Below are 19,327 nucleotides of genomic sequence, written 5' to 3'. Positions count from 1 at the left end.
TTAAGTAGAAGGGAACACTAGCATAAAGTTCAGCCAGCACACAGCAGGCCCATCCATTCCCTGTGCAAATGTTTATTGAGCATTTACTATGGGAGGTGCCATGAGGTCGGCTTAAGACAGAAGTGCAAAGGCTGAGAAGGGGACGTCAGTGGAGTTGGCAGCGTGAACAGCAGAGGGGAAGCATGACCTTTGTGACTCCAAAACTCTATGAATAAAAGCCTATCAAACAGCACTGTGAAGCACTGTGAGATGCTGGGCTGAAAAATAGGATATAAAATCATTAATGTCAAAATGTACCATTCATCATATTTGATATTATTTTATGACAACTTGTGAACATGGCTTCTCACCCCTACTGGAACTGAGGGCAGGGTCCACAGCTGTTTTATCTTTATATCTGACATCCTGCACAGTGCCTTGCCCATAGGAACTCCCATAAAGATGGGCCAAAGACATTAATGTTCTTCCCCAGCCCATCTCGGCTTCAGGCCACAGGAGCACAGGTTGGATGTTTCTCATCAATCTGTCTCCCAAGGAACATAGAGCAATGATTTCCACTGAAAGTACTGGAAAAAAAATGCTGGTTTATTGAAGAGAAACCTCTGATACCCATCCTTTCTCTGATCCAGTCTCCCTGCCGTGCCCTTCTCCCAGCCTGGTGAGGCGGAGTTGGGGCTCCTTCTGTGCCAACCAGAGCTTTCTCCTATATTCTAACTGCTGAGGGTCTGTAGTATTTTGATATAATACATTAAAACATTTTCTCAGCCAAGTGTTTTACACAACATAAAATATTTTTCTATGCTAATGTTTCTTTTATTGAGGTTTTTTTTTTACAAAAAAATTATCACACATTCCACAGATATTCAGCAACACTTACTCAACTGAAATACAAAATAAAATTACAGAAACACCAAATGCAGACATTTTCTCTAATTAACCAAAAATAACTTATTGTTAGTGAGGAATAAACTCCATGACCTTAATTACAGCACAGGTCCTACCAGGGGTCTTCTCTAACATGTTATCCCAGAAGGGCACTTCACAGGTCTATCAGTGCTGCCATCCCTTTACCTGCTGCCCCATCAGGACACAGAGACAGCATTTCGAGTCTCAGGTCATAGACAGGCCTTATACTGTAGCTTCAGACTTCAATCAGAAGACACCCCCTGCATCACATGGCTCCAAATTAATGGGAGCAAGGAGGATCTGAAGCTTGTATGTAAACTAGGCAAGAGCTACTGAGCTGAGAGGGACATTGTCCACCAGAAGAAATTGGAGGTAATCATCACTCTGGGCGAAGGACCACAGCCTGGGGGGAAGGATGATATGGAAACGGAAACGTCAGAGGAGAGTGACTCTTAAACGGTCTGGGTGGTAGGGGTGAGAATGGGAGAAGGAGGAGGTGTGAGGGAGGACGTCCAGGTAGGACATCCATGAGGGAAGGCCCATGTGAGAGGAGGGGGCTTCATTCTGGGAAGTGAGGCCACAGGTTGCTTATGGTGCTCAGGGAAGATTTAGATTGGTTTCAAAGGTCAGCTCTTATATATCCCTTCACAACTCTCAGGCACACAAATTTGGCTCCCCTGTGACAAAGGCAAAGGCTGAGGAACCTAGAGCCTGGCAGATGGCCGACAGCCGTCATATGTAAATGCACCACATCTGATCCTCCTGAGTTGCCCAGGAATTTGTTGTATTTTCATTACTACTTGACAGACGAGGAGACCAAAATCAGTTGCAGAATGTTGTAATACATAGAGAGAGGAAGACCAGGGCTAGGATTCAGGGCTTTCCCCACTCACCCACTGGTTTGCTCCCTTATTTCCTTTTATCAATGTTTATTAGTGATAGTTGCTCAATGCTCCGACCTCCTTTGCCTCCCATCACGTACCATCACCAGAAATACTAACACTTGCCTGTTCCTTTATTAGTATTTCTTCCTTCCCCATTATAATGAAATAGTGTTGTAAGAAAGATGGGTCTGTTATATTTACTGCTACCTGCCTGACACATTACCACAGCATTTCCTTAAAATGTGTTGGTCTGTACTTCTGAATCATCTGGGGACCTTGTTCAAATGCAGATTCTGATGACCACAGTAGCATCTGCAGGGCTGATGTTGGTGGTCTGTGGATCATTCACTGGAACATTTGGTCTTCTAATCACTCTGGAGGTGGGTAAGAATAGCCAGAAAGATGGATGAGGCAGGGCCAGAATGGAAGGAGTGGCTAAAACGAATCTCTTACAAGTCACTTTCCTGTGCCCTAGATTTCTCTTTGATCACATGTGCATCTTGTGTGTGTGATGTTTCTAAATTCTACTTAGGAAGTGGGCATTTATCTAGCTTCTGTCTCACAGCACTTTGACAAACCATCAAACCTCAGCTCCACTAGGCCTCCCTCTTGAACACGTTAGGAGCTGCTCTGCAGTTGAAACCTGTTTTAATTCCTAAGCAGAACTTAAAAACAGAAAAGCCTCAAAGGCTGCAGCTAAAGGAACCAACTCTCTCAAGTAGGGATTTTCTTTAGGGTCTGTTTGGCAAAAATGTATGCTTCTTACTTTGAGGCAGGCCATGTCAGCAGTTTAATTTAAGACATCAAATGAGAAACAATCTGTCTGGCATAACCTTTTGCCGGTGAAATGAACAGCCTCTGAGCCAGCTCCCAGAGAACACTCTCATTATCCTGGTCTCTGTGACATGGGACATATTGTCTCTTTTCTTGACTTGACCTTAACACATCACTGATGCAAAACATATTTCTAGTTTGAAAAATAGTCATCTAGAAAATAAAACCATTTCATTGTCTTAAGCACTGTTCTGAACCTCAGCACTGATGAAAATAAGTTTTATTTGTGCCACTGACTGATTCTAGCCTTTTTAAAAAATTAGGGAGATATTTGTGAGCAAAGAGGTACCCTAAAAATTTAATGCACAGAAGGTCAACCAACTAACTATGGTAACACAGGCACTTCAACTTTGGTTACAAAATGTTCCTGGAAAATGAAGGATAAAAGGAGTCTTTGTAAATAGATTCATAATCAAACTTTATGTATAAGAGCACCATAACTCTTTAAAAGAGCAAAAGTGTTATTGACATCGTAGAGAGATTGAGGGTAATGGGGGCTCAAGGGTCATTTCGTTTAATTTCCCAAATGAGGAAACTATGGCTCTAGAGGGAAGGACTTGCTCGGAAATATGTAGGGTATGTCGGAAGAGGGAAGATTGTGATTCATGTCTCCTGGTTTTCAGATTAATGACCTCTCTGTTTCACCTACTTTCTTCTCTGATAAAAAGTCCTATGCAATGGATAAACCTATATTTATCAATGCTTTACTTATATGAGGGCCTCCTTGCACTTATATCAGTTAGAATTAGTATCAGTTACTACCGATAGTGTCTAGAACAAGATAAAAATTCATCTCATTTATTTAAAAAAGCCCGATGGCAGGCATATAGGGCATAGTAGTAATCAGGGACCTACTCTTCTTTTAACTTTCTGCTCCATTGTTCTATGGTCAATTCATGATCCAAGATGAATGCTGAAATTCTAACCATTATGTTCTCACAACTTGTTGAAAGATGGGAAAAAAGAAAACAAAGGAGGCTTTTTCTTCTGTCTACTTCTCTATTAAAGTGACTTCCACAAACTTCCTCCCAACAATTTCTCCTTATAACTAAATAGTCAGAACTTATATTGCTATAAGGTAGACAGGGAAGTATGCCCAGTGAGTTTACATCAAACAGGGCTCTATTACTGAGGAACAAAGAGTATAGGTATTAGGAAGCAACAGGGGCTGCCTCTGCCACTGTGCTCGCTGTGGGTGTAGTACTGAAAACATCAGTGCATCTAAACTCGGCCTCTTTAAAGTCAATACCTTAGAAGTATGGTCCCAGTAGTGGTAGAGCAGCCTGTATTTGGCAGCAGAGTAGTTTTTATAGTTTGTATAAAACTAAGCCTCCCACAGATAACCATTAATCTCTTGGGGTGAAGGATCCTTTTCATTAATAGATAGATAAGTAGTTATTAAAGAGGATTCAACCATTTAGGGCCTCCTTCATGCCAGGTTAGTACTTTCCCACTAAGACATATCCCCAGCTGGTGTGAGATCTTCTTTTACATGGCTTTTCATTGGAGAGCCCTCCTCAGTATAGGGAGGGTTAGAATCTGAGCAGAAAGTTGTTTCTTATAAACTTGAAGGGTAAGAGAAAAGAGTTCAAGGATATCTGAAAGAATGGAAATTGGGTAGAGGAATCCTGGAAAGAAAGAAATTCATCAGAGTCTTTTTTGACTCTCTTTAAATCCTTTGCTGACTCCTGCTCTGTGCATGAATGGTGTGGGGCAGAGTTGTGCAGTGGATGATGAAGAGCATAGTGATAGCAAGAATTAGAAGACTGAAAATATCAAAAAGATATTTCAGCTTTGCTGACACTGGCAAGAAAGAGTTAGGCATTTAATTCCCTCCAAATTCCAGGGGGTTGGCTATTATATTTCAAAAGTTTTTCTCCCCTGTTCTCTTCTTCCTCCTGGTCTGGGATTCCAGTTGCACATATACCAGACTACTTGATATGCTACCACAGGCTACTGAAACTTTGCTCTTTATTCTTCAACTTCTTTTCACCTCCATTGTTCACATTGGATAATTTCTACTGCTGTGTATTTATATCCACCATCACTTTCTTTTGCCAACGTGCATTTGTTCTTCAGCCCAAATTCAATGAATTTTCTATTTCAGATATTGTACTTTTCAGTTCTAGAATTTCCATTTTTAATATAGTTTTCATTTCTCTGTGAGATTCCCCATCTGTTCACTCATTATGACCATTTTTCCCTCAAAGTACTTAGATTTATAATTGTTTCTTTAAAGTCTTTGTTAATATGAATATATATATATATATATATATATATATATATATATATCATATCAGATATATTTTGATTTTTTTTCTTGAATATGGGTCAGATTTTCCTTTTCCTTCACATATCTAGCAGTTTCTTTTTTTACTGCACATAAGACATTGCAAATCATTTATTGTAGAAATTCTGATTTCTGTTATCTCTCTCTGTAGGTTGTTGACTTTTTCCCATCAGGTAGTTATTGACTAATAATCTTCAACTTGTGGAGGCTTTGTTTTCTGCTTTGTTAGAGAGAAAACACAAATTACCTATAGCAGGATAGGAGTTTTTTTTCAATTTAATTGTTTTATTTGTTCTTTTTAGATGCATATGACAGTAGAATTTATTTTGACATATTATACATACATGGAGTATAACTTATTCTAACTAGGATCCCATTCTTGTGGTTGTACATGATACGGAGTTTTACTCATGATACGAGCATTGGAAAGTTATGTCCAATTCATTCTATTGTCTTTTCTATTCTTATTCCTGCTCCCTTCCTTTCATTCCCCTTTGTCTAATCCACTGAACTTTTATTTGCTTCACCTCCTTGTTTTGTGTTAGCATCTGCATATCAGAGAGAACATTTGACTTTTTGGTTTTGGGATTGGCTTATTTTACATAGCATGAAAGTTTCTAGATCTATCAAGAGTGATATTTTAGTCAGCCTTTTTTTGTAGCTATGATCAAATGACCTGAAAAGAACCATCTTGAGGAGAGTTTATCTAGGGCTCAGGGTTTCAGAGGTCTCAATCCATAGATGGCCATCTCCATTGCTTTGGGACCAAGGCAAGGCAGAACATTAGGGCAGAAGAGCTTGGCAGAAGAAAACAGGTCTGGGCAGGACAATCAGGAAGCAAAGAAAGACTAAGCTCAGCTAACAAAATATACACCCAAAGGCACAACCCCATTGACTTACCTCCTCCAGCCACATCCTACATGTCTACAGTTACCCTCCCCAGTTGATCCATTCAGTGGATTAATGCACTGATTAGGTTAAGGCTCTCTATCCCGATCATTTCATTTCTGAACTTTCTGGCACTGTTTCACATGTGAGTTTTGGGGGGACACCGCCTATCTAAACCATAATAAGGGACATCACTGTGAATCCTACAAACATTAGAAAAAGATAACTAGGGATAATAAACAACACACACACACAATGCAATGAGGAAATGTGATGCTAAGACAAGAATTACTTAAAGATCAAAGACAAACACACATCACAGGAAACAGGCATGGGTAATAGGCAAAAGGAACACGCTGAACATCATTACTCAGCTGCAGAAGGCAACAGATTGTCCAAGATACCACCACATATGCCTTAAGATGGCTATATTTAAAAAGGTTGACAGCATCAAATGTCAGTGATGGAGTCACTGGCATGCTCACTCATTCATTGGTTCTGGTAGTAGTGGGAAATGGCACAATCAACTTAGGAAGCAGCTGGGCAGTTTCTTAAGAAGGTTTATATTTATAAGTATACCTATGGCTCGGCAACTTTATTCCTAGATATTTACTCAAGAGGAAAGAAAAAACATGACCTACAAAAAGGGATGTACATAAATATTTATAAGCTGCTTTATTTATAATAGCCAAAACTGGTAATAACCTCAGATGTCAATTAATGAGAAGGGATAAATAAGTTGTGGTGTATTTATACTACTTAGGAACAATTGATACACACCACAGCATAGATGAATCTGAGAAACAATCATGTGAGAAAAAAAGTATGATGCAAAAATACTTATATGATTCCATTTATAAGATACTCAATGACAAGCAAAAGTCATGTGTGGTGGAATTTAGAACAGTGCCTGCTTGTGGTCGGGCAGATTAGGGAATTTGGGGGATAGTTACATACACATGTGTGCATGCCTTGTATTGCATTTTGGGGTGTTTGTTACACAAGTCTATACATTCATTAAAATGCAGAGAATGGGACTTTAATATATGTGTATGTACTTTAGGTAAATTATACCTCAATGGAAAAATTGTTACTTTCTAAAACTTATGTTCAAATGGTGATTTTTCCACCAATAAGGTATTTGTTTTTGTCTAAGTAGATACAATAAACTATTATATATATATATAAATACACAATATTTATATACAATATAAATACAATTTATATATAAATAAATTCATATATAAATTTTATTTATATTGTATATAAATATTGTGTATTTATATATATAATATATGTATATATACAATAAAATATATATGGTCAGAACAACTACTTGGTTATTTAATTTAATATTTGGTTTAAATCATTTAAAAGATATATGCATATATATAAATTTTCAATTTTTTTAATATAAAATTATATATGTGTGTACATTCACCAATAACATTTCAATGTATGGGCAAGACCTTTGTTTCTTGATTTGTGTTCTACACTGTTGTTCTTGGATAAACTATCTCTGTGATCTATATATCTGTGATTTCTAGTGCAATTTCTTAAAAAGGAGTAAAAAATTAAATGCATACTTGAAGCAATCTAAATGCAAAAATCCTTTTAGGATAGAATTTTATATTTTTTCCCACATTCTATATCTTGTAGACCTATAACTAATTGACAGGGTTTTGTGTGTGTGTGTGTGTGCGCACATGTGTGTGTCTGTGACATACCTGTCATCTAGATTCAACTTTGTTTTCATACCAGAGGAATGACAACTGGCAGCTTTCTTTTTCCCATTTTTATTTTGTTGGGTTACACGAAATCAATGAAAGTGCGTCATCACAGTAACCTGCACTCGCGCATGGAGGCATTGCTCTGGCCCCTGTACCTTCTCATTTGAACCCAAGGGAATAGCCTCCTTTAATGCAGCAAGTTGCAATAAAACCACAGAAGGCCAAGGGGGAAGAAAATTTTGTCTTTAATCTGTAAGCCTCTTTTAATTTTTTTTTTTTTAATTTTGAGACAGGGTTTCACTAAGTTGCTTAGGATCTTGCTAAGTTGCTGAGACTAGTCTTGAATTTGTGATCCTCCTACTTCAGCCTCCCCAGTAGCTGCAATTATAGGTCTAATCTATAGACCTTTTAAGGAGCTCCTCACCTTCCTTTCCTTCTTTGTATAGTGTTTGCCCCTGCAGCTATCATCTACTCTGTGACTGTAGCAATTCTTTTATTATTTTTTTAAATATATATATTAGTTTTATATATATATATTGATGGACCTTTATTTTATTTATTTTTATGCAGTGCTGAGGATTGAATCAAGTGCCTCACACATGCTAGGCAAGTGCTCTACCACTGTGCTACAACCCAGCCCTGTGGCAATCCTTTTAACCTGTTTCTTTTCTTCTTACTTTTCTCTGAAATGGAAAAGCAAATATCAGTTAAAAGGTCTTTTCAAAAATTATTTTCTTTTAAAAATTTTTTTAGTTGTTGATAAAAATTTATTTTTATTTATTTATATGTAATGCTGAGAATCAAAACCATTGCCTCACACATGATAGGCAAGTGCTCCACCACTGAGCTTCAACCCCTGCCCCTCAAAAATTACTTTCTAAATGACCAAAAGAAAAAAAAAAAAAAAAATATATATATATATATATATATATATATATATATATATATGCAATAGTACCTAAAACTTACCCAGTTTTGTTCATATTCTAGAGAACACAGAGTAAAACTGATGATCAGAAACAAGTAGGTGATCAATCAAAGCTTCCATAAACTTCTGGTGAAATTATGAATTGGTTCAACTCATTTGAAAAACTGTGTAGCATCCTCTATTAAACTGAAGATGTATAGATGCCAGCAATTCCTCTCTTACATATGTACCCTGGAGGTTTGTGTGCTTGGGTGCAGTAGAATACACATACAAGGAAGTTCTTGATAGCAGAATTTGTAATTGTCCCACATGGTGGAAAAAAATGTTTCTCAGTCACTAATATGGCATTATGTAAAAATGTGGATGTGTAACCGATGTGATTCTGCAATTTGTATTTGGGGTAAAAATGGGAGTTCAAAACCCACTTGAATCAAATGTATGAAAGATGATATGTCATGAGCTTTGTAATGTTTTGAACAACCAATAAAAAATATGTTTATGCCAATCATAAAAAATAAATAAATAATAGAAGGAATAGATGGTGACAAATCCACAGAATGGAACCTTAGTGTTTATGATCTGATGTCTGTGTCCCTCCTTGCCTCAACTTCATATGTTGAAATCCTAATTCCCAAGGTGACAGAGTTAGGAGGAGGGGCCTGTGGGAAGTGAGGACAGAGTCCTTATGACTGGGATTAATGTCCTAATAAAGAGGCTCCGTGGAGCTGCCTTGCCTCTTCCAACACACTAGGACACAGCAAGAAGACACTGTCTATGAACCACAAAGCCCTCCCCAGACACGGGATTGCTGGTATCTAGATCTAGGACTTTCTGGCCTCCAACTATGAGAAATATATTCCTGTTGCTTACAAGCTACCTAGTTTTTTGTTTTTTTTTTAATAGAAGCCCAAATGATTAACACAATTACATAGCACTGTAAACCAGAGTGACGCACAAGGAAATGGATGGCTCTTATAAATACTATCAAATGAAGAAGGAAAATCACAAAAACATACACACAGTATGGTTCCTTCTTATAAAGTTCAAGACTAGGCAAAACCAAAGCACATTTTTAAGAATACACACCAGATGACACAGCAAAAACTAGAATGAGGACATTATTTTCATAGAGGCTAAGAGACAGGTAACATCTGGAGGAAGGGGACTCAATGTGAGGGAGGGACTTTTGGGGGTGCCAGGTGTTCTGTTTTTTTTTTTCTTGACCTGGGCAGTTTGCTTCACAACCATATTACAACTGGACATACACTGTTACATATATTTCTCTATGTTACATTTCATAGCAAAATATTTCAAAAGCACATTGAGGGTTTTATGTAATACTTTGAATTCTGCTTGCTACCACCATCTCTTCTCTCCCAGTTTATGTTCAGGATCAAGTTCACATGTATCACCAACTCTAGGAGGCAAGCAGAGTCTAACCACTTAATTTTCCCCAACTCTTTGGTTAGAATGCAGTAGAATGAGGAATGAATGGGCTTGGTAGCGTTCAACAGCAGCCACAGAGTGAGAGTATGGGAGTAGACTAGACAATCATCAGTTTACATTTATTCTAAGAGAAGTATTCTTCCTATTTTATCGTCTACTTTAGAACAAATTCAGTCATCTGAGTTATCTAATAATGAGGGGTGCCAGTAGTTTAATTTTCACATTAAGCTCAATTATTTAGTTTAGCTACAAGTACGCTTCCTAGTATTTGCCTCTTTACAGCCATGAATCCTGTATTGTAATCCAATTTTTGGTTTGGAATTGAAGGAACACTTTAATAAAAGCTTCATTTAAATCTAATTATCAAGATGCCTTTTTTTCTTTTTAGTAAGTGATTCCGTTATAAGATGTTGCTTAAAAATATGGTAGAATCATCTCTGTCAACAAAATCAGGCTTGCTGAGCTTTATCCATTCATTTTGGCCTTCTTTGTTAAAAAAAATCACCATTGTCAGTAGTCACCAAGGCCCATCAAGGCAGCATTTGTCAAGACTTTTTTTTTTTTTTTTTTTAAAAAGCCTTTACTTGGTGACTAATTTTTCATTTTCCACTATGTTAATCACAGAAGGCTGAATAGACTGCATTCTGTAGGCATCATTTATGGCTGGATGCTGCACAGAGGCACACGTGCGTGTGTGTTCACACACGTGCCAAGCCACATCCTTGAAAGATTTCAGGCTGGAGAAATGAACTCAGTGGGTGCCCATCCGTCTGGTCTAGCCAAGTATCCTCAGGCCACTTTGCCTTGATGCCTCTCATCTCCAGATCTTTTAAGTGATGCCAAACTATGGAAAAAGTTCAAGAAATGCATGAATGTCTCTTCCATCTTATGGTGAATAAAAGAGCTCAATCAAATAATACTGGATCTTTGGATATTTTTCTTTTCTTGGGTTGCTGGCATCCATATGTACTTCTATTAGCCAAGGAAGATCACAGGAAAGAGGATGTTTTAAAGGATTATTTCTTAGAGATGTTTTTTTGTTTTCTGAACTTTATTTCCTAGAGATGGTTGCATTTCAGTGACTAAGGAGTCCTGTCTAGCTGCACTTGTGTCAAGGGACTATCTCTGAAAACTAGGATTAATCTTGGCATTCATACTTCCTCAACAAGAAACAACCTACTTTTCCACTGATGGCGGAATGAGTAAATTGTGGTTTACTCATAAAATGAAACGGATAGACTTATACTGAGTCCCTGTTTCAAAACATAGATTATCACATTATCAAATGAGTTTCTGTGTTATTAAAATGTTTGATACCAAGTTTATTGGCATAATTAAAAATGGAATAATAATGAAAGAACCTCCCCGCTCCCCATTGCTTCCCAAAACCAGTGTAGTGGCCCTTTGATTCCTGTGATGACATCATATATATGCCACATGAATTCTTACAGCTGTCTCAGCACCACATGGATGGTTGTTTGTTTGGATTCTAATGAGGGCCAGATAGAAACCAGGAGGCTATGCAGAGCTGTGCTCCCAGCACAGGAGAAGGATGAGGAAACTGGGTTTTCTGGAGAAGGATGAGGATACTGGGTTCTTCTACTGCCACTTGCTTAGATGTGGAATTCTATAAGCTCTGTGTCACAGAGCTGCCCTGCACTACCATACGGGTGGGCAGCCTTGAGTTTAGTTTTAGCAATTTTGATATCCAATCAATCCACTTATACAAGATATAAAACTTTTTTATTTAATATTTTAATATTTGGTGTGGAATGATTTGTTTTCATGTATATGTTTTATTCAAATATAATGTTATATACAGATGTAATTTAACATGTGTTACAAAAACACATTGCTGAAGCCACCCTTCAAATTATGAAATAGAACCTAAGTAAGCATTACATTTTGACAATACATCCAACTAATTTTTAAACTCTCTTATTCTAATTTGTAGACTCTCTGGGTTTTTGGTTGTCTGAATAGATATGCCTATCATTGTACATAATTCAGACTTTGGTTCAGAAAAAATCTTTCCATGCTGATTTAGCTCTTCAATTATTATGTTAAATAGAAGTAGTGATTATAGTAACTATGTTTCTCAGGGGTCCAGAGAAAATGTTTCTTACGTTTCAATGTGGGGAGTGATGTTTGTTCTGGGTTTTCAGTAAAGACACTCAGGCCAGGTTAAGATGTTCCTTTCTTGTATTGGCTTGCTAAGATTCTTTGTTAGGAATTATGAATTTTATTGCATGCTTTATTTTTCCCATTACAGAAATCATAATACATTCTTTCACTTTGATCTGTTAGTGTGTGCTATGGCTTGAATGCCATCCTCTCTTCCAGAATTCACATTGAAAGTTAATCCCAGTCCAAGAATGTTGAGAACAGTCTTTAGGAGTGATTAGGCCATTGGGGATCTTCCTTTTGATGGGATTAGTGCCTTACAAAAGGATTGGTGGGAACTAGATAGGCCTTTTTTCTTTTCTACCTTCTGCTATGTGTGATCAGTGTTCAAGGTGCCATCTTGGAAGCAAAGACAGCATACCAGACAGCATACCTGCCAGTGCCTTGAGCTTGGATTTTCTAACCTCTGAAACTATAAGAAACAAATTCTCATGATTCATTAGTTACCCAGTCCTTTATATTCTGTCATAGCAAAAGAAAGGGACCAAGATAATGTATTAAACCTTATGTGGACATTTTGTTTGCTAAGAGTTTGGAAGTTTTTCATTGTGAGATTGGCTTAGAGATTTTATCTATATTATTATTGTGTGATTTTGATATTAGAGTTCAACTTGCCTCATAGAATTTGGACCCACTCCTGTGAGGCTTTTGCCCTCACCACACTATTAAAATTCCTCTAATCGAATATGCCAATAGTTTTCATGTTGCTAAATTCAATGGTCAATTCTTAACCCTCATCTAATTTAACAGCAGCATATGGAATGTTTAATTACTTTCTTCTTTAACTTGATTTTGGACTGCACAGACTCCTGACTTTACTCCTACCTGTTAGGTTAATTCTTTTTTGGCCCGTGAGTTTTCATTTCCCTGATTTTTTGAGTGGCACTTAGAATCTTTTGTCTTTCTGTCTGAACTAACTGATGATGGTTAAAGATGATGATTTCAGACAGGTCCGGGGCTTTGAATGCCATCCAGATACCATCTACATCCCTTCCTCTGAACTGAACTCCTGTATCCAAATGCATACTCAAAATGCTCACTTAGATATCTAATGGCCATCACAAAAGTAACTCTGCCTAAACCAAATTTCTGATGTTGTCCTCCAAATCTTTTATTTGCATTCTTCTCCACAAATGGACACATTGTTACCTGTTTGAACATTGCCTTTTGCCTATTGCATTTTTTCCTCTACAAGATTAGATAGATGTTGGAAAGTCTCATACTATACCCTGTGTTTCAACCTTTGTCTTCACATGGAAATTATCCATTTAGAAGGAAAAAGACCTCTTGTTCTTATTTATTTTTTCAATTGTTTTTAACACTTTACTTGGGTCCACCTTTCAGTTAGCTCTCTTGCCATGTCTCCTTTGTAACTCAAACCTTCTGTTTTAGTTTTCAGTTATTTTATTTTTCATTTCTAAAAATTCTACTTACTTCTTTTTAAGTGAATCTGTTCATTTTTATTACATTAAATAACTTTTTTATATCAAATATTTATTTTGTATCATATAGCTGAAAATTTGATATTAAAGCCTTGGAAGACAAGAGACTATTGCTTGTTTCTGCTGACTCACACAACTAGTGCTGAATTATTTCTGTTTTTTTCTGATTTTAGATTGTGAATTTATATTTGTAGGCACTGTATCTGTGGGCTTTCTTTTTGAGGCCTGGATTAAGGGTATTTTTCTCCAGGGATCATTTTTGTTTTCTTCTGTAGGGCAGTAAGTAGTACTGACATGAATCCTCTTAAAAATACAATTATCAGAAATATCAACTATGTATATAACGCAGATTCAACTACCAAACCCTTGTCTATGACTACTAATTTACAAAAGAGATTTTAAAAAAACTCCTGTAGATAGCCATAGCTGAGATGGTAATTTTTATTCTGTCTTTTCAAATTTTCATTTTGTTTTAGTTCATTTTTTCTTTAAGGATGTAGCTTTTCAGAGACCCAGTCTCTAAGTGTGGTAGACTCTGATCAGACTCACTCCAGGCCAGGATTTGGCAAACTTTCTCTGTAAAGGGCCAGATGGTACATTTTCTTTGTGGCAACCACTCAACTTGACTTTTGTAGTTTGAAATCAGCCTTAGAAAATATCTTGACAAACACATGTGATTGTGTTTTAATAAAACTTTATTTACAATCTAGGTACTGCCACATTTTTTTTAATCCATTCATCTATGGAAGGGCATCTAGGTTAGTTCCACAGTTCAGCTATTGTGAATTGTGCTGCTATAAACATTGATGTGGCTGTGTTCCTGTAGTATGCTGTTTTTTTAAGTCTTTTGGGTGTAGACCAAGGAGAGGGACAGCCACAATGGAATATTACTCAGCAATAAAAGAGAATAAAATCATGGCAGTTGCAGGTAAATGGATGGAGTTAGAAAAGATAATGCTAAGTGAAGTTAGCCAATCCCAAAAACCAAATGCCAAATGTTTTCTTTGATATAAGGAGGCTGATTCATAGTGGGATAGGGAGCGGGAGCATAGATCAACTCTAGATAGGGCAGAGGGGTTGGAGGGGAAGGGAGGAGGCATGGGGTAATTGATGATGGTGGAATGTGATGATCATTACCATCCAAAGTACATGTATGAAGACATGAATTGGTGTGAATATACTATGTATACAACCATAAATACGAAAAAATTGTGCTGTATATATGTAATAAGAATTGTAATGCATTCTGCTGTCATATGTAAATTAAAAAAATTACATTAAAAAAAACTAGGTATCTGGTCATGTTTGGCTCAGAGCCATACTTTCATGAGCCCTGTTCTAGACTGCTGCTCCCACTTTGCTCCTGGCCACAAGAGGTTTCTTTTGCTTTTTCACCAACACATCCAATCATTTAAAAGTAGTTAAAAATATTTTAATAAACATTTTTAGATATTACGTAGCAGAAAATCTTTCATGGTTTCTATTCCATGAATAGTACCAGAAATAGAAGGTTTGCATTTAAATATTTACTTGCTGAAAAAATTTAGGGCAAGATGTCTCTAGCACATCTGGTGCTTCCTACAAGTCCAAATTTTTTTAGTAGGCCATAGCCAGATGCCTATTTTTCTAAATAAAGTTTTATTGGAATACAACCATACCCATCCCTGTTTTTTCCCTAGAAGCTTTTTGTATCTGCTTTCCCTACACAACATGTCCTCCTATTAAACTGAGGTTCTTCAAGAAAGGGCCCTGAACTGCCATTCTGTCCCACTCCTGAATGCTTTTGTACATATTTCCTCCTTTTCTGGGTTGCCTGCTCTTCCTTTCCATCGGAAGTTTGGTGGATTTGTTACTCCTTTACCCTTTATTGAAAGCTCTTCTGCACAGCTCTCCTTTCCCAAAGCTGCTGCTTGGTCCTTGGTGTGCTCCCCAGAATTATGCCCATTATTACAACTGCCATGCTCCATTCTCATTGTTAGTTTTCCAGAATGCCTCCCTGTTAGGAGGGTGGGAATAAATGTCCTTTATCTTTAAATCCTCAGTGCTTGGCACGTGTTTGTTATTCAATAAATGTTTTATTTATTTATTTGCTTTTGAAAAATTGAATTAATGACTAAGTAAATGAGTGCCTATTTAGGGAATGGAATTTTAAACAATTCTCTGTTTAAGCCTTCATGGTTTTAATCTTATCTCAATAATCATGACTAAATTAGAATCTCCTCAATCCAATCTTGTTTATTATTCTGGGTTAGTCAAACCTATATAACTCTGTAGTGAAACACACAAGGACACAGATTACTGCATGCATCATACCCAACCAGCAACAGGGAGGCCATTTATTGTCTTCTAAAATAAAACAAAAGACACAGTGCTTTGTTTCTCTTTTATTGCAACCCATTGCAAGGTCAAAAGATTCACGGAAATATAGAAACTACAAACCGGGTGAATTTTCTTTATCCACTCAAAAAGACATTAAAGACAAAGGACCAGAATTTTCCACTACAGCAATATATTTCATAGGCTTTATTCTGAAAATACTGTTGACATTTTGGAGAGGATAAAAAGTCCTGCATTAAACGTGTTCACATGTATGGATGACATTCTAAGCAAAAAAAGAAACTATATTGCCTAGAAAAATTATTTTAAGCCTCATTTCAAAGCATCTAATGAGAACACATTCAACAACCATCACAGGATCACTTGAGGTGATGCTTTTTCTGGCTGTTTTTTTTTTCTTTTTCTTTTTGAGATTAATGCTTTGAGGCTGGATATGTTATTTCTACAGATTTCTACAATATACCAAGGCAGTTTTCCAGGTTATGTTGTATCAGGCTTTTGGATTAGTCAACATTTTAAAGAATAAGTGCAGTCCCCCAGTACCCCCCTCCCCCCACCAAGCTAAAGCATGTTATAGTGCTGTACTTTAGATTCAAACAATTTAACATTAAAAAAAAAATCAATTATACACTCTGAAACCATTTGACAACCAAACTGTAACACTCCAAATGTTATTACAACTTTGAACTGAAATTGTACCATCTATATCATAGATGGTTCTCCCTTCTTTTGTCCTTTTTAAAAACTATTTAAAATATAGTGTGACATATATAAAAATTAAACTTTTGTTTATTCACTCAAGCTACTATTACTATACATACTGTCTTATAAATTAGTTTTGGGTTAAAAATCAGTTAAAATATTGTGAAATAAGATTTTTCAGTGGTGGAAAAATGGATATGGAAATGATACAGTTCAATGTGTAAGAAGAAATACAGTTTATTAATGGTAAACATCTTTTTATTATGAAAATTTTACTCCCTTCAAATTAAATTACTAACCCATTTAGCTATGGGAAAAATATTCTTGGTGCTTATTGACTAGATTTTCTTAACTGATTGGGATTAAAACAAAAAATGCCACATCAGAAACATGTTGACATAATCAAAGGAAACAGTTGTTTACAAAAAGGAGTCGTTATAAATACATGAATGACATTCAAATATAAGGCTATCTTTTGTTTCTTACAGCTAGTATCACTTTAGCAATATGGAATTTATAGGAAATGCACTCAAACCTCAGTATATCTATTAAAGATCAAATAACAGTTATGTCCACATCAGGGAAGAATAAATAGCAAATTCACAAGTCAGGGTTTTGCTTCTAGTTCTACTGAGAAAGATAATCACTCTTTAGCTTAAAAAGGCTCCCTGCTGTCTTGATTATAAATCTAGACATACGAAAGGTTATTTGAGCCTAAGTCCCTATAATGAATTAATTGTAAAGATGTGTGAAATCAAGACATATATTCATTTACTGATAGGTACTGTCTTAACTGAAAGCTGGCAATCTTTAATTAAACAAAAATACTTATTTCTGGCAAGTGTAAACAGAATCTTAGTGAACAGATTTTCTAATTTTTTTTCTTTTTAACTCTTACATTAGCTTGCAATAGATCTTTGCAGTAGCATAAGAACTATTCAAAAAATGACATGCACATATCCAAAAAATCTGTTCTAAAACCCAAAGCAAAAGAAAAAAAAATTCAGTAGGAAGATTGTCTACTTGTATCTCACTCATTAATCTTCTATTAATGTGACTACCCCCAAATTTCAGAAAAATGCTTTCATAATTACCAAAATTAACAAAATAATGAAATGATCTGTAGATTTTTAATAACTGCTCACCATTAATTACACTGGTGGCTTCAATGTGGATAATGCTAAGATTAGCTCCAAATATCACTAAAATATATCCTGACCAGTTACAAACCACAACATAAAAGCTAACACAATGTTAATGCAAAACCAAGTAAAATATTTAGTACTCAACAGAATGCATTTGTAGAATAATGAATAATTAACTTCTATGAGCTGGCCAGGGGAGTTCAGATTGTTGCCTCCATATAAAAAATTTACAAAAGGCTTTATTCTCTCTAGTCTCTAAGTCGCCCACCAGATAGCAAGTTGACCACCTGTGGACACAATGTGTTAGAGAGAGTCACACAGGATGACATGCTCCCCAGTGGCCTGGATGAAGGCCACTCTGTCAGGAAATGATTTACAAAGAAACCACCCGAGTGTGTGTGTGTGTGTGTGTGTGTGTGTTTACCCACTTGTAGGGGTACATGAAAGTTGCAGGTAACTTACTATGTATATATGTGTGGGGAATTTTGAAGAGTACTGGTTTCTAGGCTTCTAATTAGTGCAATATCACTTCTGTTCTGGTTTCACCAGTAGAAGCACACATTCTACACCATCAAAAAAGAAACTTGTCTTTTGGGATCTCCAAAAGTGGCAGAAATTAGAAGCTCAAAGTAATACGTCTAATTCTTTGACTCTATATTGAAACAAAGAATTATTTTATTTTTAAGAGAAATAAGCCTTTGAACATAAAAACTAAAAGGTTTGTGGCTTTCATAATCTTCAATTTTTAAGAAAAAAAGCCAGCCCACCTGGTAACAGATAATGTGCATTACACTATGCAGTAGGCAAACAAGACATGAATATACACACTCCTGCACGCACGCTGACAGGTGACAGTCAACACCTTTCCAGGAAATCACTGCCCTGCTGAATGATCCAAGTGGACCTATGCATGGGCAGGAGTGTTAGGAGGAGGCAGCAGACATGTTGGGGGTCCAGCCCATCTGGTAGGCTCTCTCCAAGGTCCTCTTGCAGTCCTGCAGGACAGTGCTGAATGTGATGTGGGGATACTGTTGCACCAGTTGTTCCACTGTCACTTCATTGACCTGCAACCCAAGAAGCACACCATTATTCACAGGGACCACCAATACCATGCAGCTGTCCATGCTCACTGGCACACTGTGGCCTTCTGATGGCATGACAACCCTCTACTTGTTTCTTCTTAGAAATGTGGGAAACTGTTTTGTGAGAAGATAGGCTTTTCTTTTGTCTCACCTCTCTGATTTCTCATTGCTATCCTTACCCTCACACATTTTTTCTTTTCATTTTTTTGCAGTACTGAACTAGGGCCTTGGGCATACTAGGCAAGTGCACTACTACTGAGCTACACCCCAACCCATGGATCCTTTTTTCAAGACATAATCTCAAAAAATCAAATGTGTTTTCTAGAAGTACAAACAATTGTGATTTTTGTCAAGATCTTAATAATGTCCATTGAAAATCTAGTGCTTGAGAGGTAAGGAAATAATAAGATAGCATTCTAATGCACATTGACATCCTTTTTAGGACAAATACTGTACAAAGTGGGAGAGGATACACAGGATTCTAGATTGAAGTACTAGGGAAAATGTTTATTTTTCTTCCCTTTAAATG

General features: G+C 36.7%; 1 protein-coding gene across 1 annotated transcript in view; it reads right to left on the bottom strand.

Moving 5' to 3' along the window:
• Positions 1-15,900: 15,900 nt before the first annotated feature.
• Fbxl17 (F-box and leucine rich repeat protein 17) overlaps positions 15,901-19,327 on the bottom strand; it is a 529,863-nt gene continuing 526,436 nt past the window's right edge. The window contains exon 9 of the mRNA XM_027927783.2: positions 15,901-18,780. Within this exon, the coding sequence (XP_027783584.1) occupies positions 18,640-18,780 (141 nt within the window). The 3' untranslated portion in view covers positions 15,901-18,639. The remainder of the gene's footprint in view (positions 18,781-19,327) is intronic.

The sequence above is a fragment of the Marmota flaviventris genome, chromosome 5 (assembly GCF_047511675.1).
Source record: "Marmota flaviventris isolate mMarFla1 chromosome 5, mMarFla1.hap1, whole genome shotgun sequence".
Lineage (NCBI taxonomy): Eukaryota > Metazoa > Chordata > Mammalia > Rodentia > Sciuridae > Marmota > Marmota flaviventris.
This window is presented reverse-complemented; position numbering and strand designations above follow the sequence as displayed.